We start from the raw sequence: 26,896 nt of genomic DNA, 5'->3' as shown, positions 1-26,896 counted from the left end.
CAGATGATGGAATTATGACTACACGAGTGTAAGGACAAGAAATGATAACAGAATAATTCCTATATATTTTTAAGTTATTTCATTTCAGATCTTAAGAGGATATTATGTCCAGTTTTAATATATTATATGTATTGTTCTGTGTAGCAGCGTAGCTCACAACAATAGTATCTGCGCTCATACAGAGAGGTGTGGTTTCACTGACAGCTTAGACCAGGAGGGGGTTGTTCTATGTAAATGTGATGATTCTGTCTGTTGGCTCCCAAAAGGTGTAAATCTTTGAGGCTAAAATTCTCCCTAAAGCAGTTTGAGGAGTGCCTACATTCAAATGACCACATCTTCTTCAAATATTATCTGTTTTACGTGTATTAGACATTGTTGGAAAGCTTAGAAATCACACTGGTTGTATTGTTAAGTATTGGCTGTATTTTTTACTTTTTTAAAGTAGCTGAAAAGAAAAAACATTGATATCATAATCCATACATTATTGTAACAATAGTAGCAGTTTTGTGAAACTAAATACATCGCCTTGCTTTTATTTATCTAGTCAGCTTCAACCAAGGCAAATCCCAAGGCTGATTCATCCCCCAGAACTGCATAAAAGGTCTGTAATAATATTTTTTCTGGTAGGATTATAACATAATTGTCGACATGTGGGTCATTGACGACCAAATAATAACAGCATTGCTTTGAATAATGTGTGGCACAAGGTTCTCAGTATGGTCCATGTCTATGGCTGAGAGTGGCTATACAATGTATTGTTCCTGCATCAATGTCGCAATGTGCACATTATACGCTATAATCATATCATATGATGCTTGATATAAGACAAATTAAGATAATATTTATTTAAAAAAGTGTTGCTTGACACAAAAGCAAAACTGGCAAGGCAGGCAGGTGATACACAGACGCTACATGCACAGCAATTACAGTCATTGTAAAGTGACACAACGACCAAGTGCAGCCCACAATTATTCGCTTCTTACCTATAGACACACAATCAGGAATTCTTGAATTGTTAATTGTAATTATACATACTTCCTGTTATTGTAATCATTTCTTAATTTGGAATTACTTCATTTGTAATTATTTCAACAGCCTCACCAAATGCAGTTCAGGAGGTTGAAAAACAACTTCTTGAGGCAGAGAAAGACAAGGGGTGTATTCGAGATGAAACCATCTCCCTTCTCAAAGATGACAAGACCTACGTGAATACTTGGGAAAAAAGATGAGCTCATCCATCAGCTACTCTCCAAGAAGGACAATGATAATTCTACAATCATGTCTGGCAAGTCAAGTGAGTGATTCACATTCATACAGTACAGTACTCTTTTTTTCACTCTCCAATAGGTCTTATTCAGCACACAGAAAAAATGTGTTTTCATGTTTATTCCTTTCTCACAAGATCACTAGTCACAAAATTTGTTTTTTTTTATTTGCAGGTGTCGAACGCAAGCATGGGAATGATAGAAAAGCCCCTCTGAAGAAAGCCAAGCAATTAAAGAGCATCTTTAATGATGACAAAGAGGAAGACTCCAGTTCTGTTCTTGATGATTCATCTGAAGGTAACAAAGGCACAATTTATTACATAGAGTTCAATCAAATCCCACATATTTTGACGGTAAACATTATCATGATCTGTTTTGATCATCCCTTGATTTCTGTTCTAGATCCATCCATGGATAACTACCAAATGAAGAGGTCTTCAAAATCTCCAACCTCTTCCTCCTCCTCCCACCATCAAGTTCAACCAACTGATGAACAGATTGGAAAAAGACAACGTAATTGCTCACTACAATTTTGAAAAGTTTGCACATCTGAAACAGCAAGCTTTTTAAACAAAATCTGGTTTTAATATGCCATTTACAGCGAGAAACACCAGCAGCATCATTGCTCGGTACAAGAAAGCTATCAATGCCTTTAACCGAGGCGGTTCCATGAAGGCATCTTTCGATTGCATCTGTGCTGATAGAAATACTGTCTCCAGGACAGCTCCAATTGCTGAACTGAGCATAGCTGCACCTGATGTCTTCAAAAACGTGGGGGCCTGGAATGAGCCAAAGAAAAAATTATCATCCTTTGTTGACAGGTGCCATGCTGCCATGATCCCAGAGTTCAAGGAAAAGATGACAAAAATGATGGATGGAGCTCTGCTTCCCATCGCCACCCATGTCTAATGATGTCACTAAATGTTAATTCATATTCATCCGAAGTTGCAGTGGCTGATCTTTTTTTTTTTTTTGATTACAGTTTTCATGGGCCACATGTTTAAAAATTCAGAATGTTAAAGTTCAAGAAAATAAACTTGAGAAAATGGATGTTTTCTTTCACTTTCTTGGAGTGTATTATTCATGTTTTATACTTTAATATTATGTTCCTAAAGCAGACATCTTAATGTAATTCTCTATATATTGCTATCTAACATAATGACTAATGATGCAGCATATATTCGTTTAAATGCATGCAAATGTGTTCCACTTTACTTAACACCAACAATGAACAATTAATTATTGATAAGTTATGCTGCATTATAGATGTGTCCATATGAACTTCACTTTACTTAAAGCATACATTGATGTGCATGATTAATGTGTCAGTCAACATGGGTCAAAGGTCACAAATGTCACTCACTCAGGGACCCAATTCACCTGTCCTCATCACTCACCTGTCCTCATCACTCACCTGTCCTCATCACTCACCTGTCCTCATCACTCACCTGTCCTCATCGTTCATCTGTCCTCATCGTTCACCTTACCTCATCACTCACCTGTCCTCATCGTTCACCTGTCCTCATCACTCACCTGTCCTCATCGTTCACCTGTCCTCATCACTCACCTGTCCTCATCGTTCACCTGTCCTCATCACTCACCTGTCCTCATTAGTATTATGTTCTTCTTCTTCACAGGGAACATAACAAATGAGGTGCTGAGGATCGTGTTGTTGGGGAAGACTGGTCTTGGGAAGAGTGCCACAGGAAACACCATCCTGGGAAAAAAGCATTTTAAATCTAAGTGCAGTCCCGAGTCTGTAACCGTTGACTGTGACAAGGGCAGTGCTACGGTCGACGGACAGCAGGTTGATGTCATTGACACCCCGGGTCTGTCTGACACCAGGTTTAATGAGGAAGAAACACAGAAAATCCTAAATCAGTGCATCAACTTCTCCTCACCGGGTCCCCACATCTTCCTGGTGGTCGTGTCACTGAACAGGTTCACTGACGAGGAAAAGCAGGCGGTGCAGACGATTCAAGAAATCTTTGGTGAGGGTGCCAACAGATACAGCATGGTTCTCTTCACCAATGGTGATAGTCTTGAAAATCCCATCGAGGAGTTCTTGTCGGAAAGTCAAGAACTTCAAGTGCTGGTGGCCAGGTGTAACGGCCAGTACCACGTCTTCAGCAACAAGCTGGAGGACCATACTCAGGTCACTGAGCTGCTGGAGAAGATCAGAAACATCGTGAAAAAGAATGGAGGAAGCCACTACACCAACGAGATGTTCCAGAAGGCAGAGAGGGCGATCCAGGAGGAGAAACAACGCATCTTGGAGAAAAAACATGAGGAGATACGTAAAAAGAAGGAGGAGGTGGAGAGGAAAACTCGAGAAATATATGAGAAAAAGATGAAAGAAATTAACAAACAAATGGAGGCAAAGAGAGAGATGGAGAGAAAAGAGCAGGAGGCGGTGGCAAAAAGGATGAGGGCGGAGATGGAAGCAGAGAGAAGGAAGATGGAGAAAGAGAGAAAGAGGTTGATCGAGGAGGAGGAACAACGCATCCTGGAGAGAAAACAGGAGAAGATACGTAAGAAGGAGGAGATGGAGAGGAAAATTCAAGAAGAACATTGGAGAAAGATGATTGAATTGAACAAACAAATGGCGGCAATGAGAGAGAGGGAGAGAAGAGAGCAGGAGGTGCAGGCTACAAGGATGTGGCAGGAGATGGAAGAGGAGAGAAGGAAGAGAGTGATGATAGCGGAAGAACAGGAGTGGAAAAGGAAAGAGGAGCAAGAAAGGTTACAGAGGAGGCATGAGGAACGAGCCCGGCGAGAGGCTGAGGAATCAAGTTGGTGTATGATCCAGTAAAAATCACCTGATCATCTAAAGCCGCGTTTCCACCGCTCTATATATCTATATATATATATATACGTATATATATATATATATACGTATATATATATACACTCAAAATGATCAACAATACAATTGATTAAACTATCGATCAAACTATTGATTAAACTGTCGCTTCAACTGTTGGTTCTCATCTCACCTTGACATGGCTATGTACTGCGGTACGTACAATATTCTGTTGTGTTCGCACCCTGTGGTGAGTCAAGTGTGTCTAATCCTTCATTCCTGGACTAAAATACAGTGATTATTGCCTTTTCAAATCACCTGAATTAGACATGGGTCCTTGAAATCCTTTCAACATTTTCATATTTGAAAAAAGAAAAAACATTCAAGGCCCTTGAAAGTTTTTGAAGATCACCCGAAATAGACCTGATCCTGTCTCTTTGTTCCTGTCCACTGAAATTGCCTTTGTGTCCTCGAACTGATTTGCTGCGCCCTGTCTGTCTCAGTCCTCTGTCACCACATCAGCCTCAGTAACAGAGGTACAGGTGGAGAAGCAGACTAAAAGAAGTGTTGCACTGTGTGTACATTTTTTTCTTACATTAAAAGAAAATGGCTCTTTTATATTGTTTCCCCATAGTTTGATGAACAGTCTGCTGATTCTTGACACTTTGACCAGATAACTTATTATTTTTCAAGTACTGACAATAAGTTCATTGTTCATTTGAATTATTGTTACGTATAGATAAGTGCATTTCCTTTCTTCTCTGTATTGCGTTGTGTGAAAACTGCTATGTCTACTTCTTTTTAATGTATTTACCTAGTTTTTTTAACCTGTCCAGCCCAGTTCCTAGGACATGTAATATGGTTGACTGCATGCACTTGTTGTGTTGAGCAGATTTGCTGTGTGCAGGGCAAGTCTCTGATACTTGGCCTGCAGGATTTTTTATTCTTGTACATTAAAGTACAAGTGTGTAAGGGCAGAAGTAACTGTTGTGGCAAATTTTGTTGAAAGATGTCTGATGAAGAAATAAAGTTGGAGCAAAAGCAACGTGCTGAAGCATTGGTTTAATCTTTGCAAAGAGAGAGTCACAGGGCTGCCAACTTTTGAGAAAACCTTGGAGTGAGACATCGTGGCATGCGGGGCTAATGTATGGCTGGTTTACACCACACACCCAATATATTTATTTATAGTAATATTTTATGCATCCCAAGCTTAATTAATGCTTTATACAATATAATATATATTATATTTATGGATTATTATGCTTAATACTCATAATTATTTATACAATAATAATAATATGGTAAATAATATAGATTTTTTGAGAGCTGGATTCGATCCTACGACCTTCCCAACAAAAGTCCAACCACCAGACTACCACTGTAACACCTCTCTTGCAGTTTTGGGTCATTGTTGTGCTGGAAGACCCATCCATTTTAAGTTTCCTGGCTAAGATTTTCATGGTACAAGGCCCCATCCATCTTTCCACTCGGTGTGGTGAAGTTGACCTGCCCCCTTAGCAGAGAGACACCCCCAAAGCAAAATGCTTCCACCTCCATGCTTGATGGTGGGGATGGTGTTCCTGGGATCATAGTCTGAATTCCTCTTCCTCCAAACGCTGTGTCAAATTGATTCTAAATAACTCAATTTTGGTCTCACCTGACCACATCACCTTCTCCCAATCATTCAGGTGTTCAGTGGCAAACTTCAAACGGGCCTGTACATGTGTCTTTTCACAGGCGCTGCTGGATTTTATAAAAATAATTTAAATCTTTTGTTTTATGTGATTTTCTGGATTTTCTTTATGATATTTTCTCTCCCTGTTAAAATAAACCTACCATTAAAATTATAGAACGTTGGGGGAGATGGCGGACCTCGGTACGGAGTAGACGTGTGTGGAGGGAGCTCCACCTTTGCACAATTTTTCACCTCATTATTGGGATAAAAGAGAAGGACGAAAACGGCAGGCCAACCGAATTTGTCACCAAGTTGCTACCAAAGCTGCTGGGAGAGGAGCATTTTGATCGACCTGTGGCTGTGGACCGGGCCCACAGCGCCAGCTAAAGACGGGAAACCGAGGGCTATCATCGCCAGGCTGCACCACTTCCAGGTAAAGGAGCTGGTGTTGAGGCTGGCGAGGGAGAAAGCTCCACTGCGGTACGACGGGCGTCCTGTGTTTATCTTTCCTGACCTAACTTCAGCGACCATGAAGAAACGGATGGCCTTTCAACATGTCAGGGAGAAGTGCAGAGCCAGGAAATTACGGTGCGGTTTCAGGTACCCGGCGAGGTTCGTGGTAACGGTGAACGACAACACGGGCACGTTTGACACCCCGGCCGAAGCCGAAAAATTCCTCAGTCGAGAGGCTCAGGACTGGGACAGAGATATCATGTCCGGTCGGGATGTGGACTAATTTTCGGACTGTTTTCTAAAACCGGGTGAGGTTAAATGTGTTTTCATTTCATTATTACTCATGTGTGAAGGGAGTCCTCCTTCTAAGTGAAGGGTGGTGAGCAGTTATACGCTAGCGTGGGCCGTTTTTCGGCGCCTACGTTCTAGCTTTGACTTCTTGTTTGGGGTATGGTATCGCAGCTCCGGGGGTGTGTTTCCCCCCGATTTTGTGTTCGTGTGTTGGGTTAGATGTTCTCTCTTTCTTAGCACTCTCTTTTCTTTTTTTTTTTCCTATTTTTGCGTCTACTGCATATTCCTTTTATGCCATGGTCATGTTTCGTTGTAGGTATTACTTATGTTAGGTGAGCCAAGTAAGCACAGTGATGCTACACTAGTGAGCTGGAATGTTAGGGGGATGAATACCCCACTCAAGAGAGGAACAGTATATGCGCATTTGCGTACACTCAAAGCTGATATTTGCTTCCTTCAAGAAACGCATATTAAAAAAACAGCAGCAAAAGTATTATGTCCTTCCTGGGCATCACATGTCTTCCAATCTAATTTTAGTACAAAGACGAGAGGAGTGGCAATTCTTATTAAGAAAAAAATACCTTTTGTTCATGCACAAACTATTTCGGATGACAGAGGCAGATATTTAATAGTTAAAGGGGAGCTAAATTCAGTACCAGTAACTTTGATAAATGTGTATGGGCCCAATTTCGATGATCCTGTTTTTTTTCAGAATCTTTTCAACAATATATCTAGTATGTCAACCGAAAATATAATCTTAGGTGGAGACCTCAATTGTGTTTTGGATTCTCTTCTTGATAGGCAACACCCCCAAATAAGCCCGTCTAAGTGCAGTATAACCCTCAATAATCTTATACAGTCTAATAATCTGGTCGATGTATGGAGGCTTCTTAACCCTACTGGGAGAGATTTCTCCTTTTTCTCAGCAGTTCACAAGTCTTATTCGAGGATTGATTATTTCATATTGGATTCTAGATTACTGTCACAAATAGTAGAATGTACTTATCACAATATTCTCATATCAGATCATGCCCCAGTCTCTTTAAAGCTTAAATTGAATCATAAACTAGGACAGTTCAACTGGCGTCTAAATAACACCCTTCTGAAAGACAAGGAATTTTGCTCCTATCTTTCAAGGAAAATAGATTTATACATAAATACTAATGACTCTAACGAGGTAGACGACTCAATGCTTTGGGAGGCCATGAAGGCTGTTCTGAGGGGCCACATTATTTCCTATGAAGTAGCAGAGAGAAGAAAATCTAAAGAAAAGTTAACTGAAATAGATAAACAACTGTCTGATCTAGAAGCACTGTATAAGGAAAGTAATAATACATTACACATTAAGGAAGATTACTGCATTAAAGTACGACTATAATTCTATATTGTCCAAGAATGTTTCACGCTTACTGGCTCAAGTAAGACAAAAGTATTTTGAGTTTGGTGATAAACCCCAGAGATTACTAGCTCGCCAGCTGAGGCAATCTCAGGCTTCCAGGGCCATACATTCCATCAGAACAGGTGATGGGGCTCTCTTGACGGATCCTGAAAAAATTAATAAGTGTTTCGCAAATTTTTAGGGTATTTATCAGTCACAGGGTGAACCTGACCTTGGAGCGATGGAAGACTTTTTTGAGAATCTGGGATTGCCTAAACTATCAGGAGAATCTTCTTCCTCGCTAGATGCAGATATTAATTTGAGCGAGATTACAGAAGTGATTTCCTCTCTCCCCAATAATAAGGCTGCAGGACCTGATGGTTTTAGTATTGAATTTTTCAAGGTATTCAACTCTAAGCTGTCACCTCTCATACTACGCATGTTAAGTCACTCGGTTCAGGGTTCTATGTTACCCCCAACCCTGTATAAGGCTAATATTTCACTCATTCCCAAACCTGGTCGTGACCCTAATCTGGTCTCTTCTTATCGCCCTATTTCTCTGCTGCCTATTGAAACCAAAATCCTAGGGAAAATCTTAGCTAACAGATTAAAAAAGCACATGTGTGCTATTATCCACCCTGATCAAACAGGTTTCATGCCAGGCAGGCATATGTATTTCAATTTGCGCCGCTTATTCCATGTGTTGTATACAGAGCACACAAAGGGGGCAGTAGTGATCTCTTTAGATGCTCAGCGCGCATTTGATCAAGTGGAGTGGCCATATATGCTGTTTACGTTGGAAAAATTTGGATTCGGACCCTCCTTTATGAAGTGGGTTGAGATCATTTATTCACACCCTACAGCTTCTGTTATCACCAACCAAAATATTTCATGTCCTTTTGCAATCAATCGCGGGACCCGTCAGGGGTGCCCCCTCTCTCCTTTTTTTTTTCTATAATTATTGAACCATTAGCTACCAGTATTAGAAAAAGTTATGTAATATCTCCTATTGTTATGAATGGACAGGAACATCATATCTCGCTATATGCGGATGATATTCTTCTGTTTGTTTCCCAGCCTCAAACATCAATACCACATCTTTTGACATTAATCAGTAATTTTGGCAAACTCTCTGGATTTTCTGTTAACTGGGACAAAACTGAGATAATGCCAATTTCTGAAGTTGATATTACATATATACAGTCCACTCCCTTTAAAAAGGCTTTTGAAAATTTCACTTACCTTGGTGTAACAATTACAAAAGATCCCGAGGACCTCTTGCGGAAGAATTGGCATAATAAGATTGAGCAACTCAAGCAGGGTATACATTTTTGGAAGACTCTCCCTATTTCACTAGCTGGAAAGATAAATGCAATTAAGATGATTGTATTGCCACGTTTTCTACATCTCTTTCAGTCTATTCCGTGTTTCATTCCCCAGTCTTACTTTAAACAATTGGATTCCATCATTATACCTTTTATTTGGAATTACAAAGCGGTAAGGATCACCAAAAAACATTTATGTAAACCTAAAAATACTGGAGGCTTTGCTCTACCAAATTTCAAAATGTATTACTGGGCGGCCCATTTGTCTATGCTTGCTTGGTGGAGAAAGGGCCCCCCCTCTTCATCATATTGTTGCCCTGCGTGGCTGCGTATAGAGCGATCACTTTGTAAAAAGACCTCCTTGCTAGCACTACTCAATAGCCCCACCATAGCTAAGAGGTCATATTACAGTAACAGTTTTGTAATTAATGGTACTGTACGCATATGGGAACAGATAAAAAAACATATCAAGGCCCCAAATATATACATTGATACTCCAATTTGTGAAAATCATGCTTTTTTGCCTGGCCTAAATGATATAGTTTTTTCTGCTTGGAAACAGAGGGGCATCAGTTGTGTGAGTGATTTATATATTGAAGGGACTTTTGCCTCATTTAAACAATTACAAACCATATATAATATCTCTGCCTCAAGCTTTTTCAGATATTTGCAGATAAGAGATTTTGTTAAGAAGAATATACCAGAATTTGAAGTTCTGAGCAAACATGATAGTCTCGAGGCAATGAACCAATTCAATCCGGCCACACGTGGGGCAGTTTCCCTTTTTTATCGAATCCTGAATGAGAGAGCTCTGCTGAATACAGAGGTTTATAAAAATGCATGGGCTGTTGAACTGGGCATGGAGTTGAGTGGCGAGATTTGGGAGGAATGTCTTTGTAATGTTCATAAATGTTCAGTCAATGTGAGACACACCCTTATACAATTTAAAATATTACACACTATTCACAAGAGAAGCTGCACAGATTTTACCCCACTGTTTCACCCATGTGTAATCGATGTAAATCTATGTTGGGTAATCTTTCACATACCTTTTGGTCATGCAGTAAACTCCACTCCTATTGGAAAAGCATTTTTCACTGTTTTTCTGAGGCTTTTGGAAAAACCTTGGCCACCAGCCCGCTGGTGGCGGTACTGGGAGCCACAAGTGTTCTACCTTCTACCAACAAATACGAGAAGAAGGCTATTCTTTTCGGGATGGTGATAGCGAAAAAACTGATTCTACGTTGGTGGAAAATGGACTGGGTACCGACATATGACTTGTGGTTGGGAGAGATGTCCAACACACTTCATCTTGAGAGACTGAGGCTTTATAACGAAGATAGAGGAGAGGTATTCGACAAGACATGGGACCCTGTGCTGAGATATTTAAAGGGGAATGACCTACAAACCTAATACTTCACTGGCCACAGATGCTTACGAGTTCTTATATACTCCATTTTATTCTTCCATTTACTCATAAATGTTTTTTCTTTTGTCATTTGCCTTATTGTCCTACTATGACCATGGAGTGATATCATAATTTCAGACGCGCTATGTTCTGTTTGTTTTGTTTTTTTGTTTTTTTGTTGTTTTTTTTTGTTTGTTTGTTTGTTTTTGCTTTCTATGCTGTTCTTTTCCTTGTTATCCCTGACCATTGAAAAATAATAAACATATATTTAAAAAAAAAAAAAAAATTATAGAACGTTCATTTCTTTGTTAGTGGATGATCTTACAAAATCAGTGAGGGATCAAATACTTCACATTATTGAAATGGGGGGGACACAAAATATTTGAAACACTTGTCAATATAATGCAGCCCTGTACAGCAACACTGCAAACTACAACATCAATGATTATCATGTACTTTAATTAACTCTCTGACCGTGTCAATGAAAAATGGTTATTATTATCTAAAGGACATTACATTATTATTAAAAAGGCAGAATTCAGGATATGTGGCTTTAGTGTAATCGACATACCAAAGCAGTCCATCATATGACATTCTGCTATTCTCAGCTGAAATGGGATTTACTTACTTACAAAGATAAAAAGATCATAGTGACCATAGACTTCCAATGGCAGTGATAAAACGGACAGTTTGTTTAATTTCACTTGACTCCACAGAGGTCCACAGACCTTATCTGGGTTGACTGTGAAATGTAAAAACATAGTCATAACACCAGGGCTATCACCCTCTCCTGCATAGTACCTAGAGCTAATAATGCAGGTAAAAATTATTTATTTTATACTGGTATCATGGCTTGGAATAGTTTGCCTACTGCTACACAACTCCTAGCATCTAGAGGGATTTTTAAAGACAGGTAAAGCAGATTATATGGAATAAGGTGGATATGTATTGAAAATGTTGATATTTTATCTGTAGTTGTGTTTTCTTATTTATTTTGTTTTATGCTATGTCCCCCACCCCCCAGTTTGAGTCTTGTTTGCTCCTTGTCCATTTGTTACTTGTGGCAACACCAAGGACCATGCTGGAAATAAGTTTTGTACTTTCGCATGTCATCCTTTGGATTATTGTATTTTATTGTCTTGATCCGGAAATAACTAAATAAATAAAAAATCTAATCTAATTTGTTGTAATTAACTTCAATTGTAAAGCGTAACATTGTTTCATAAAATATTGATAGTTCTAAAATGAAGGATCCTCACAGACAGATGAAATGTGTGGTTTTCCTGAAGAACTCCCCAAGTGAATTTTAGTTGACCATATAGATATCTCAAGAAAATTACCATAAAGAATGACTGCCTTGCCCATAATGTGAAATTGTCCTCTCTTGTACATCGACTCCATTATTTCTAAAAAAAGATCAATTACATTTTTAATCACTTATTTTACAGATACAGTGTAATAGCTGTGACAGGTGGTTCCACGTGCAGTGCCTGGGGATGAGGAAGGACCAATTCCGAGACGCCAGGACAAGCTACTGGAATTGCATAGTTCAGATATTTCTTAAATCTCACTATGTTGTTGTCTTAGATTTTATCTTTTTTTGTTTTGTGTGATTTAAAATTTTAATAACTACATGCATAATTCAAGGTGTTCATATGTTTCATTGAAAAAGAGAATCTTTAGGTATACTTTTTTTTTTTTTTTTTTTAATGTATGTTACCAATATGCAAAAATGTTAATAGTATATTGTATGTGCAATAGACCATTCTAACCTTAGGTTAGTTGAACATCAAAAAGCAGAACCAACAGTTTTTTGAAGTCCTTGTTACTCCGCAGGCACCAGCTTGCTCTCAACTAGTCTTGCTAGCGACACTGTCTTGCCTTCCTCCTGATTGCCAGCTAAAACCAGTTTATTGCTTCCTTGCCGCAAATCCAGCCCAATATAAAGGTGATAAACTATTACTTCAGCAGTGTATGAATCTTGGACTACATATGTAAAATACGCTTTTTATTCCATGTTAAAGTGGGTGAAATAGATCGATGGAATAAGTAATAGTTGAGAGGATTGCACTTAATCTTGTCCTCTGTTAGGGATTTTGACAGCAGATTACTCAAAAAGTACACAGTAAAAGTACTTGAAATATCAAGCAAGTAGTCTGGGAGTCTGGGAAATACTTAGTTCAATAGTGTATGAATCTTGGACTACTTATGGGAAATAAGCCTTTTATTCCATGTTAAATTTGGGCAAAATCGAATTAATCTTGTCTTCTGTAAATGATTTTGACAGAGGATTACTGAAAAAGTACACAGTAAAAGTACTTGATATTATTCATGCAGGTAGTCTGGGAAGTACTAAGTTCAGAAGTATATAGATCTTGGACTACCTATGGAAAATAAGCTTTTAGTTCAATGTCGAAGTAGGGCAAAATAGACTTAATCTTGTCCTCTGTTAGGTATTTTGACAGCTGATTACTCGAAAAGTACACAGTAAAAGGATTCAAGGTTTTTTTTCACACGTTGACGGTTACACAGTAACACAGTGAAATGTTGCTTTAGAGTCACTCTGATGCTGAACATTTACTTCAATTTAACATAAATTTAAATGAAATGTGGTAACAATATAAAATAGAAATAGAAGGTGTAAATAAAGTGACAGGAAACGTGACAGTGATGCTAAAGTGCAGTATAGCAGTTGTGCAAATTGTCCATAGCTATCGGGTGAGAGGCATGTCCTGGTTGAGGAGCCTTATGCTCTGGGGATAAAAGCTCCTCTTCAGTCTTTCTGTGCGTGTTGTCAGGCTGCAGAACCGTTTGCCTGAGTTCAACAGCCTGAACAGTTTGTTGTTGGGGTGGGAAGTGTCCTTGAAGATCTAGGTGGCTCTGCTCCAGCAGCATCTAGTGTAAGTGTCCTGCAGAGAGGGCAGACCTGGGGTCCGTTTCACAAAGCAGGTTTAGTGAAAACTCTGAGTCTGTTAACCCTGAAATGAGGAAAACTCTGAGTTTTCCGTTTCACAAAGGGAGGTAAGTCAAACCAGAGAAAGAGGAGTAACTCTAGCCTGTTTCACAGAGAGAGGTAAGCTCTCGGTCAGTTACCATGGTAACATGCTCTTTGAAACTAACCTGGTCGGGACCAGGTTTTTCTCCGCAAACCTTGAGTTTCTCTCTGTCTCCGCCCTCTTTCAGACACACACGGTATTTGATTTCCTCATTCATTCAGTCAGCAGAGTTTTGAAGTCTGTTCTGCGTCTACATTAGAAGTTATATTAGGTGGAGACTATTTTCACAACCATGTACTTTTGACAGTGATCCCGTGGATGAAGGTGCAGCATTACTGTGCAGAGAATTAAATATTCGTCAGGAGATGATTATCAGACCGTGCATAAATGTTCTTACATTTCCAGACACTTTTATCTTTTTGAGCGGTACAGTTTCACGGCACAGTTCATCATTTACATACACAACCTAATCCGTCCTTACATTTCAACATTAACAACCGGAGTCACGCTCTCACGTCACAGCAGAAACTGTGTTGCGCTGCGGTTTTTTTAAATTATTTTATATATTTACAAATTTACAAATTTTTCTTTTATACAACGTCATAGATGCAGATCACTTGAACGTGATATAAAGAATGAGAAGTCATTTATGTGTGAAAACAGCATAATGTTGGTGATAAAACAACTGTACAGTCAAACAGCCATATTTACTTTATGTAAAACATGGTCAAAATGAGGTTAATCCCATGAGATTATGCAGAGGTTTTACCTGTTTGAACAATGTTTTTATGTTTCATATTAAACTGCTGCCAACTGCGCTTCTCCCCCGCGGGATTACACCTAAATAAATAAATTAATAGTCTACAACTCAAGCAGTTTCCCGCTGTAATATTATCGTGATTGTGCAAAAGACGACATTTAAACTTCCGCATCAGCAGCAGTGTTCTCTCCGACGCCGTCTCCCTCTCTTTTGCTGCTGTTACACTTCCTTCTAAAAACATGCTCAAACTCACACATTAATATTTTCAACTCCAGTGGGTGAATAACGCCACCCTCCGCTTCCCTGTTGTCATGGTGACTCGTTGAAAAGGGGCTCCATTCATGCTGTCTTTTTATACTTGTGGTGCACGCGCTTAACCTGAGGTGAAACTACTCCGAGTTGAACAAACTAACTCAAATCAGCTGTTGTGGAACCGAAAACTCAGAGTTTCCTATCGCAGAGTAGATCAACTCAGAGTTCAGGGTTAGACTCAGAGTTTGTTGAACCTGCTTTGTGAAACGGACCCCTGAGCCGATGCAGCGCTCGGCTGCTTTCACCACTCTTTGCATGGCCTTACGGTCATGGGCTGTGCAGAGAGCCAGGCCTTCTGTCCAGGTTGGTACTCGGGAGCAGGGATGCGGTGTCGGTTCGCCTGCTTTTGGGATTGTTGTGAAGACCGAAGCAGGGAAGCCCGCACCTGACGCCACACCGCCTGACAACGCCGAAGGTTGGCCTGCACTGATGGAACCGCGACCTCCTCCTCCTGGAAGTCAAACAGCGGGGGTTGGTAACCCAGGGAGGCCATGAAGGGGGAGACACCGGTGGAGGCAGATGTGAGAGAGTTGTGGGCGTACTCTATCCATGGTAGGAAGGAACTCCAGGCTGAGGGATGACGTGCAGTGACGCAACGCAGAGCGACCTCCATGCTCTGGTTGGAGCATTCTGTTTGGCCGTTGGACTGAGGGTGGTAACCAAAGGAGAGGCTGGCAGAGGCCCCCAGTGCCGTGCAGAAGGCCTTCCATACCTGGGAGGAGAACTGGGGATCTCTGTCCGAGACGTTGTCCACAGGGAACCCATGAAGGCGGAAGACTGGGAAAAGGAGCTCACCAGTCTCTGTGGAAGAGGGTAGTTTGGGGAGGGGAATGTAGTGGACAGCCTTAGAAAACCTGTCGACAACAGTGAGGACAGTGGTGTTGTTGTTGGAGGGAGGGAGACCAGTGAAAAAGTCGACGGCGATGTGAGACCAAGGACGATGAGGAATGGAGAGTGGGTTTAGGAGTCCTGCAGGTGGGCGATTGGATGACTTGCCTCGAGCACAGATGGGACAGGCGGAGACGAAGGTAGCCGTGTCCTGAGGCATGGTTGGCCACCAAAACCGCTGCCTGAGAAATTGCAGGGTGCGGGCAGCACCAGGATGGCAGGCGAGCTTCAACGAGTGACCCCACTGCAACACCTCAGAGAGGGGGATAGGATGGGCCCCCGGTTCTTGATACGGGGGGTCAGGTGAGTACAGACGAGACAGGGCGTCAGGTTTTAAATTCTGGGTGCCTGGGCGGAATGTGAGGGTGAAGCTGAAGCGACCTAGGAAGAGGGCCCATTGAGCCTTGCCGGGAGTTCAACCTCTTTGCGTTCTGGATGTATGACAAGTTCTTATGGTCAGTCCAAATGATGAACGGTTGGGCGGTCCCCTCCAACCAATGTCTCCATTCCTGTAGTGCCAGGACAACCGCCAGAAGCTCCTTGTTCCCCACGTCGTAGTTTCTCTCGGCGGGTGAAAGACGCAGCTGAAGAAGGCGCAGGGATGAAGCTTCTGGTTGTTGGGATCACGTTGGGAGAGAACTGCCCCCACCCCAGTGTCAGAGGCGTCGACCTCCACGATGAATTGCAGGTCTGGGAGATAAGAAGGGTGGGGCGTTAAGCCGAAGGGCATCACCAGGTAGTAAAAGTGTCCGATTGGTGTATTGAACGCCATCTTCCACTCGTCACCTTCTCGAATGCGGACGAGGTGGTAGGCATTCGGCAGGTCCAGCTTGGAGAAGATACGAGCCTTCCTGAGAGGACTGAAAGCAGCGTCAAGGAGGGGCAGAGCGTAACGGTTCTTCACCGTGATGTCATTTAACCCTCTGTAGTCGATGCAGGGTCTGAGGGAGCTGTCCTTCTTCTGAACGAAGAAGAACCCTGCACCGACTGGGGAGGAAGAGGGGCGAATAAGACCGGCGGCCAGAGACTGATTGATGTAATCCTCCATGCTCCGGTGCTCGGTTCTGGAGAGATTGTCTTCTGGAGGGTAGAGTGGACCCCGGGAGCAGATCTATGCCACAGTCGTAGGGGCGATGAGGTGGCAGAGAGAGGGCACAGTCCTTGGAGAAGACTTCAGCCAGGTCGTGGTATACGTCGGTGACGATGGAGAGATTCGGTGGCTCGGAAACGATACCAGACTTGGCTGCAGGAACAGGATGGGCGGATTGGAGGCACCGGGAGTGGCAGTTGGTGCTCCAGCTGGCGAGTTGACCAGTTGAAGAAGGGGTTGTGGAGCGCCAACCAATGAAGACCCAGGACAATCAGGGCTGACGAAGACAGGATCAGAAACAATTGCAGCTCCTCCTGGTGGTTACCCGACAGAATGATGGTAAGAGGCATGGTGTGGTGAGTGACCTCTACCTAGTCTGCCGTCCAGGTCACAGATGGTCTTGGGCTGGGGGAGAGGGATCAGCGGGATATCTGCCTGCTCGGCGACTTGCTGGTCCATGAAGCTTTTGTTTGCTCCAGAGTCGATGAGACAGGAGAGTGGACTGTTGTCCCCACCGGTACCAGACTCCGGTGGGGACTCTGGTACCCGCCAGAGTCACTCGCGTAGGAGCAGGACAGGAAACAGCTCCGCTCACCAGCACTCCTGCATGTGCTGGTGAGCTTAGTCTTTTGGGAGGCTTGGGCAGTAAACGATGAGGTGACCGGACTGTCCACAACAGATGCAAGCCCCTGATTTTAGCCTGCGTTACCTCTCTGTTGGTGTAACCCGGGTCCGGCCCAGCTGCATGGGTTTGGTGTCATTAACGGGCGTAACGGGAAGTGATGGTGTAGGTTAACCACTATGTAGAGAATGGTGAGGGGCAACAGAACGCGGAAGTGAAGTGTGTCACTTTTCACGTCGCCTTTCCCGTAATCTGCAGTCAATACAAATCGCCAGTTCAATGAGTAAGTCTAGGCTTGGTGACTTGTCCCGAGTGAGTCAATGAATCATCATTCAAATTGTGCAGAAATAATGCCCGTAGTGCGGTGTCATTCCACCTGCTCTCGGCGGCGTGAAAGCAGAAGTCTACTGAATAGTCAGCAACCGAGGAGTAAGCTTGCTTTAAATTGATAAGACGACTGGCGATGTCATTGCTTTGAAACGAGTGATCGAATACTCTCCGTAACTCACTAGCGAATGCTACGTAGGAAGATGGTCTTGTGTGAGGGTTCTTAAATACCGCCGCCGCCCACTGTGCGGCTCTACCGGAGAGCAGGTTAACCATGAAAGCAATTTTAGCATGATCGGAGGAGTAAGTAGGGGGTTGCAGATCAAATACTAGAGAACACTAAAACAGGAAGCTAGAACATCTCTCTAAATCGCCCGAAATTGCTTTGGGGTGGGAACAAAAGGTTCCCGTGCAGAAACGACAGAGGTAGTGACGGGAGAACTGGGGTTAACATTAACTGGTTGGTGTATGGAGGAAGGTGAATGAAGTAACGAAGTGAGGTTAGCGGCTAGTTCGTTTACAGATGCGGCTACTTCCGTGGGCAGAGTGTCGTGTCTGCCAATAACCGCGCCTTGAGCTGCTAACGCCTGTCTCAATACCTTTCTGTCTGCCGAGTCCATTTTGGTCGGTTTGTTATGTTACATTTTCACTAGGGAAAACGTCTAAGGAGCTAGGTTGTGGACTCGGAAGCAGACAGGACACAGTAGGTAAAATAAAAGTAGGTTTTATTTACCTAGATGTACAGAGAGCTAACACCGGAAGTAAGTATGACTAGTGATATGCGAGAAACGAACTGCAGCCGAGCCGGAGAGGATCAACCGATTCACTGTGATTGTCAAAGACACGGAGAAAACACCGAATACTGCAGGATTGTGTAGTGAGAGTGTGGATCGTGACAGATAGTGGGAAGTACTAAGTTCAGTCGTATATGAATCCTGAACTACTCACAGTCACTCCCAGCTCCTCAGTGCGGACTTGTCACGATTACCGTAAATGTAAGTAGATTTGCGCTCTAGAAAAAAAACGTGCGGCTGATTTGACCAGGCAATCGCGAACCATGGCTGGCTTGACCGCAGTCCTATATTGGGGTATAACCAGAGGTGGAAAAAGTACTAAAATATTGTACTCAAGTAAAAGTACCAATACTTTGATGAAATAGTCATCTGAAAATGTACTCAAGTAGAAGTAAAAAGTAGTTCATTTGAAATGTACTTTAAGTAAAAGTTATTAAGTTACTTTGTGTGGGGTGTGAGGTTAGTAGAAATACGACAAGGGGTCAGAAACCCAAAACTATTTTGGAGTTCCTGAGGGCAGCGCGACACGGGATATTATGTCACTTTTGGTGCGCGCCCTCTGTTCATGCACCACTGCTGGTGCAAATCACATCATCATTCGTCTGGTTCTGCTGTATATTTTCTCCCTGTAGGTCTTCATTGTGCTGATTTTTATTTTTACTCAGTAACAGATAGGATTTATAAAGTAAGTACAAATAAGTAAAATACTTGAGTCAATACGTACTCAAGTGAAATACAAAATCCTGATTTTAAATTGTATTTAAAAAATACAAAATACACAAAAAAAGAATTCAATACAGTAACTTGCGTAAATGTATTTCGTTACTTTCCACCTCTGGGTATAACATCACTGCTGTTGCTGTTGTTTCTTATTGTGCAATACATGTCTGACCTGCTGCTGCTGCTGCTCTGTTTTGTTGTTGTTGTTTTTCTACTAACGGTGCAATACATTTTTTTATATCACCTATATTTAAATATTTATCCTGTGTCTAGCATATCTGCACTTTCTTTTAACTGTTTATTTTAAAACTGTGTGAAATGTCTGCACTGAAAAGGAGAAGCTCTCTGTATAATGACAATAAAGGGCATTCTATTCTATTCTAATCTTTTCTATTCTATTCTATTCTATTCTATTCTGTTCTGTTCTATTCTAAATGCCCGTTATAAAGACACTTTAGAGGAAGTGTTGCTGTTTCTAGTAAATGCTGAGGAGGGAGGGCTGAGGCACACCAAGTAATAAACCGGAAATTCCTGGTTGTCATGGTGATTAGGGGTCAGATGAGCTCAAGGAGCTTGACTTTTACTTTCAGTTTGGCAGCGCTTTAAAAGACACTGATGTTGGACGCGCTCCTCATTCATTCTTCAGCTCTGTTACAGGACCGACGTCAACATGAATAGACACGCAGGTGAGTCGCTGTTTCCTCTCTTTGTTCTCTGACAATCTGCCACTGCATTTGTAATATGTCCACAAGTGTTCTGCATTCACTAGAAAACACACACCAAAGATACATTTCTGTTATTTTACGAGATTAATTAATCTCCGTTTTGTGAATAAACGAATTAATGACAATAAATACAAATAAATAAAATGATAATTATATAATAATAAAATCATTAAACATTGGATTTCTGTTTTTGTAGGGCTGCAACTTCCTCTATAATCTCTCAATTGTTTTGTTGACGGGTTGTTTATTCCAAGACTGATGTTTCCCTAATCCATGAATAAAAAACATTCGCAAAAGTCACATATTTTAACGACGCTGAAGTTAGCCTCCGATTCGTTACTTAAGGGGAAAGTTGAGGGGAAATAAAGTTGATGCGCAGTGCGACTGTTTGCACGGTGTTGTACCGCGGTGAAATCAGTTTCATATTGGATATTCAACAGACATTCGCTCCAGCTCCAGATCCAGGGGCACTCTCCTCTGCCTCTCCCCGGAGATGGGTGCACGATCACGGCTTGTTCAAAGACCGACCCATTGCTCTTGACTTCCGAGGTCTCATTTAGGGACCGTCAACAAATTACTGTTTAAATGACAATATTTACATTTAAGATTGATTAAATAAAAATATGGGAGGTGAAAATGTCATAAAAGGAGGTGTGTCTTGACTAAGCAGTCTAGCACTATGGTTCTTTACTGATTTGAAGTCTTTACGTCACATGGCCTGGAAGCTATTGAGCTAAAATGCTAATATTTACATTAAAAAAATTATAAAAAATATGGGAGGTATTAAAATGGAATAAAAAGAGGTGTTTCCTGACTAGGCAGTCTAGCACTATGATTCTGCACTGATTTGAAGTCTTTAGGTCACATGACTTGGAAGCTATTGAGCTAAAATGCTAATATTTACATTAAAAAAATTAGAAAAAAATATGTGAAGTATTTAAATGGAATAAAAAGAGGTGTGTCCTGACTAGGCAGTCTAGCACTATGATTTTGCATTGATTTGAAGTCTTAAGGTCACATGGCCTGGAGGCTATTGAGCTAAAATGCTAATATTTACATTAAAAAAATTATAAAAAATATGGGAGGTATTAAAATGGAATAAAAAAGGTGTGTCCTGACTAGGCAGTCTAGCACTATGATTCTACACTGATTTGAAGTCTTTAGGTCACATGACTTGGGAGCTATTGAGCTAAAATGCTAATATTTACATTAAAAAAATTACAAAAAATATGTGAAGTATTTAAATGGAATAAAAAGAGGTGTGTCCTGACTAGGCAGTCTAGCACTATGATTTTGCATTGATTTGAAGTCTTTAGGTCACATGGCCTGGAAGCTATTGAGCTAAAATGCTAATATTTACATTAAAAAAATTATAAAAAGGTTTCAATAGCTCCCAAGTCATGTGACCTAAAGACTCCAAATCAGTGCAGAATCATAGTGCTAGACTGCCTAGTCAGGACACACATTTTTTTATTCCATTTAAACACTTCCCATATTTTTTGTAATTCTTTTAATGTTAATATTAGCATTTTAGCTCAATAGCTCCCAAGTCATGTGACCTAAAGACTTCAAATCAGTGCAGACACATAGTACTAGATGGCCTAGTCTGGACACACCTTTTTTTATTCCATTTTAATACCTCCCATATTTTTTATAATTTTTTAAATGTAAATATTAGCAATTTAGCTCAATAGCTCCCAAGTCATGTGACCTAAAGACTTCAAATCAGTGCAGAATCATAGTGCTAGACTGCCTAGTCAGGACACACCTTTTTTTATTCCATTTAAATACTTCCCAGATTTTTTATAATTTTTTAAATGTTAATATTAGCATTTTAGCTCAATAGCTCCCAAGTCATGTGACCTAAAGACTTCAAATCAGTGCAGAGTCATAGTGCTAGACTGCTTAGTCAGGACACACCACTTTTTATTCCATTTAAATACTTACCTGATTTTTAATAATTTTTTTAATGTAAATATTATCATTTCAGCTCAATAGCTTCCTGAACATGTGACCTAAATACTTGAAATCAGTAAAGGACCATAGTACTAGACTGCCTAGTCAAGACACACCTCTTTTTATGACATTTTCACCTCCCATATTTTTATTTAATCAATCTTAAATGTAAATATTGTCATTTAAACAGTAATTTGTTGACAGTCCCTAAATGAGACCTCGGAAGTCAAGAGCGATGGGTCGGACTTTGAACAAGCCGTGATCGTGCACCTATCTCTGGGGAGAGGCGGATGAGGGTGCCCCTGGAGCGAATGTCTGTTGAATGTCCAATATGAAACTGATTTCACCGCGGTACTGGTTGTCTGTTTTCTGTGACACTTCTTGACGTGAAAACATTTTAGAGATGTTAGGTAAGACATTAACCTTGCATGACATCCACTGTTGTATTTGTGAAACTTTTATTTTATTTGTGAAAATGCTAAAGGGGAGATTTCACCGTTTTTGTTTTATACCCAGACCTCATTAGAACAGGTCTGGATCCAAAACCACTGTACCTAGACTTCTGAAATCTGGACTAGATTATCCTACAGACTCTGAAGATTCATCAAAACACAGTCTCTGATTTGTGAAATCTTTATTCTATTTGTGAAAATGCAATAAAGGCACATTTCAACGTTTTTTCAGCATATAGACCACTTCAGACTAGGTCCTGATCCAAAACCACTGTAACTAGAATTCTCAAATGTGGACTAGATTAATCTACAGACCCTGAAGATTCATAAAAACGCAGTCTCTGATTTGTGAAATCTTTATTCTATTTGTGAAAATGCAATAAAGGCACATTTCAAGGTTTTTTTCAGCATATAGACCACTTTGGACTAGTCCTGATCCAAAACCACTGATGATTAACAGTCCTTCTTGTGTCCACTAGATGGCAACTTGATAAACAAATATTATTTACATTAATCTAATGTATGATGTAAAATAGCTAAACAGGACACAAGATGTGTCCAGCAACCACATAAAGACAGGGGCAGCATTTTAAGTCAAGTATTTATTAACTGACCAAGGATCAAGAGCTTTCACAACTTTAACCAGATACATACAACAAACATATGACAAGATAGTGCAGTCAAATTATTGATTAAGTGTAAATGAAAGTGCAGAATTGGATCTTTAGATGTGTTGATAAAGGCATCTTAGAATAATACTCTCTTACACAAAACAGTCCGATTTGCGTGAATAACCTGCAGTTAAACCCTGACCGATGCAAACATCAACAATGCTAGCAAACAAGCTAACGAGCGTAGCTTCAAATGACTGCTGTCCGCTGCTACAAGCCATAAACAGCTAACACGATGAAAGCATGAACTCCGTGGCACTGGTCAAACTACGTTTGCTTATCAGTTCGTGCTGGGACCGATTAAACGAGCACAATCCTCGGGGTATTTTTAAAACAGTGAGCTTCGCTGAGAACGCAGCGAACAGAGAGGCGAACAACTTATCGAGAGACGTGACGTGAAGAGAAGAGAAGATTTCCCCTCGTCTCTTTGCTCAATTTACATATGACACAAGCACGTTAGTGCATGCACATAAATCGTCATTATAATGCATTGGAGGGGTTAAAATGTTTTTCGAAAGAAAAAAAACTTTTTTAACATGAGAGTCAATGGGAGAATTTCCGGGCGATTCTCCATGTCAATCAAATCACCCCAGAAGAGGCGGAATCGTAAAACGCGATTTGAATCGGACGATTCTGATTGGACAATGACAGATAATATGTCTAGAACACTGATAATAACTACCTTTGCTGGCAGAGACAGCTGAAAGGAATATTAGTACTAAAGATCTTTGGAATTGCTGAGGAAAAAAAATTCTCTTTCTCCTCCTAGTTGGTAGGGCGTCGCCCAAATCGTCCCTATACAACGTCCGCCCCTGACCTGTCCTCATCACTCACCTGTCCTCATCACTCACCTGTCCTCATCGTTCACCTGTCCTCATCACTCACCTGTCCTCATCGTTCACCTGTCCTCATCACTCACCTGTCCTCATCACTCACCTGTCCTCATAATTCACCTGTCCTCATAATTCACCTGTCCTCATCGTTCACCTGTCCTCATCGTTCACCTGTCCTCATCGTTCACCTCATCGTTCACCTGTCCTCATCGTTCACCTGTCCTCATCACTCACCTGTCCTCATCACTCACCTGTCCTCATCACTCACCTGTCCTCATCGTTGACCTGTCCTCATCGTTCACCTGTCCTCATCACTCACCTGTCCTCATCGTTCACCTGTCCTCATCACTCACCTGTCCTCATCACTCACCTGTCCTCATCACTCACCTGTCCTCATCACTCACCTGTCCTCATCGTTCACCTGTCCTCATCGCTCACCTGTCCTCATCGTTCACCTGTCCTCATCGTTCACCTGTCCTCATCACTCACCTGTCCTCATCACTCACCTGTCCTCATCGTTCACCTGTCCTCATCGTTCACCTGTCCTCATCACTCACCTGTCCTCATCACTCACCTGTCCTCATCACTCACCTGTCCTCATCGTTGACCTGTCCTCATCGTTCACCTGTCCTCATCACTCACCTGTCCTCATCGTTGACCTGTCCTCATCGTTCACCTGTCCTCATCACTCACCTGTCCTCATCGTTCACCTGTCCTCATCAATCACCTGTCATTAGTATTTTGTTCTTCTTCTTCACAGGGAACATAACAAATGACAAGGTGCTGAGGATCGTGTTGTTGGGGAAGACTGGTCTTGGGAAGAGTGCCACAGGAAACACCATCCTGGGGAAAAAGCATTTTAAATCTAAGTGCAGTCCCAAGTCTGTAACCGTTGACTGTGACAAGGGCAGTGCTACGGTCGACGGACAGCAGGTTGATGTCATTGACACCCCGGGTCTGTTTGACACCAGGTTTAATGAGGAACAAACACAGAAAATCCTAAATCAGTGCATCAACTTCTCCTCACCGGGTCCCCACATCTTCCTGGTGGTCGTGTCACTGAACAGGTTCACTGACGAGGAAAAGCAGGCGGTGCAGAAGATTCAAGAAATCTTTGGTGAGGGTGCCAACAGATACAGCATGGTTCTCTTCACCAATGGTGATAGTCTTGAAAATCCCATCGAGGAGTTCTTGTCGGAAAGTGAAGAACTTCAAGTGCTGGTGGCCAGGTGTAACGGCCAGTACCACGTCTTCAGCAACAAGCTGGAGGACCATACTCAGGTCACTGAGCTGCTGGAGAAGATCAGAAACATCGTGAAAAAGAATGGAGGAAGCCACTACACCAACGAGATGTTCCAGAAGGCAGAGAGGGCGATCCAGGAGGAGAAACAACGCATCCTGGAGAAAAAACAGGAGGAGATACGTAAAGAGAAGGAGGAGGTGGAGAGGAAAATTGCAGAAATATATGAGAAAAAGATGAAAGAATTTAACAAACAAATGGAGGCAAAGAGAGAGATGGAGAGAAAAGAGCAGGAGGCGGTGGCAAAAAGGATGAGGGCAGAGATGGAAGAGGAGAGAAGGAAGATAGAGGAAGAGAGAAAGAGGTTGATCGAGGAGGAGAAACAACGCATCCTGGAGAGAAAACAGGAGGAGATGCGTCAGGAGAAGGTAGAGATGCGTAAAGAGAAGGAGGAGATGGAGAGGAAATACAAAGAAGAATATGGGAGAAAGATGAATGAATTATACCAACAAATGGAGACAATGAAAGACAGGGAGAGAAGAGAGCAGGAGGTGCAGGCAACAAGGCTGAGGGAGGAGATGGAAGAGGAGAGAAGGAAGAGAGTGAAGATAGAGGAAGAACAGGAGAGCAAAAGGAAAGAGGAGCAAGAAAAGATACAGAGGAAGCATGACGCAGAAGCCCGGCGAAAGGCTGAGAAATCAAGTTGGTGTGTGATCCTGTAAAAATCACTTGATCATCTGAAGCCGTGTTTCCACCGCTCTGTCTCTATATATATATATATATATATATATACATATACACACTAAAAATGATCAACAATACTTGGCAGTAAATGTAGTATTTTATGTGTGACACATAAAGTGATGGGAAGTGCATCATGACATGTTGATTAAACTATTGATCAAAGAATTGATTAGACTCTTGGTTCTCACCTCAACATGTCTATGTACTGCTTAGTACAGTATATTTTTGTTGTGTTAGCACCCCCGTGTGGTGAGTCACGTGTGTCTAATCCTTCATTCCTGTACCCAATTGACTCCCTGTCACTTTGAATAAAATACTGTCATAATTACCTTTTCAAATCACCTGAATTAGGCAGGAAACTCTTGAACGCGTTAGTATGTAAAAAAAAAAAAAAAACATTCAAGAAAGAAAGAAAGAAATCTTCATAAATAAAACGACATTGAAAATAACCTGGTGACTGTCATTTATTTTGTGGAAATAAATGGAAATGGACCAACGTGAGTATAATATCATAGATGTTTCGTTTCTGGTGATGCAGATGTTTATGACTTCATTGTCTCGCCACTAATAAAATGATGAATCACTTAAACAAGGAACACAGCTGAATATTCAGGTTTTAACATGCAACAATATACAGTATATAGATAAATGGTTTTACAGTGACTCCCACTGTCCTTCGACCATCGCATCGTGTGAGGAAAAACTCTTTTTACAGGGAAAAAATGGGAGAAAACCTCAGGAAGAGCCACAGAAGAGTGGTCCCTCTCTCAGGACGGGCAAATGTGCAGTAGGTGTCACACAGAAACAAAACTTCATATTTACAAACATTGGAAAAAGAAGAGGAGACCAGAAGCATTTCCAAATCAACAGGGTTCTAATTGTAGAAAACAGATACCCTCATATTTAATTTTTTTATTTTTGTTTTGTGTCATAAGCAGTGGCTAAAGACCAATTTAATTGCACTATTGTGTCATAATGTGTTATATTGTATGCTGGACGCAATACTCATGCATGTCGCTAGAGGTCACTGTTCTCGAGGTGGTATAGAATAGAACAGAAACACTACGCACACAGAGAAAGAATAAATCCTCCTGCTGCGAAGTAAACACCTGAAGAACGTGTGTCTCTTCTATTCTGTATCACAGATTGCAGGGTTGCAGGTTTGTCA

General features: G+C 41.4%; 2 protein-coding genes across 2 annotated transcripts; both read left to right on the top strand.

Moving 5' to 3' along the window:
* Positions 1-2,883: 2,883 nt before the first annotated feature.
* On the top strand, positions 2,884-4,077 carry LOC310937543 (GTPase IMAP family member 4-like; the record flags this gene model as incomplete). The annotated part of the gene is made up of 1 exon (XM_083901826.1): positions 2,884-4,077. One exon carries the CDS (start codon positions 2,884-2,886, stop codon positions 4,075-4,077), a length of 1,194 nt encoding a protein of 397 aa, XP_083757952.1.
* A 13,051-nt stretch (positions 4,078-17,128) lies between these two features.
* Positions 17,129-25,706, top strand: LOC310937542 (uncharacterized protein; the record flags this gene model as incomplete). The annotated part of the gene is made up of 2 exons (XM_083901825.1): positions 17,129-17,259; positions 24,482-25,706. 2 exons carry the CDS (start codon positions 17,129-17,131, stop codon positions 25,704-25,706), a joined length of 1,356 nt encoding a protein of 451 aa, XP_083757951.1.
* Positions 25,707-26,896: the final 1,190 nt, after the last annotated feature.

This window comes from Microchirus variegatus (assembly GCF_963457635.1).
Source record: "Microchirus variegatus genome assembly, chromosome: 15".
In the NCBI taxonomy this organism is placed as follows: domain Eukaryota; kingdom Metazoa; phylum Chordata; class Actinopteri; order Pleuronectiformes; family Soleidae; genus Microchirus; species Microchirus variegatus.
Note: the sequence above shows the minus strand (reverse complement) of the source record. Positions and strands in the feature narration are given on the sequence as shown.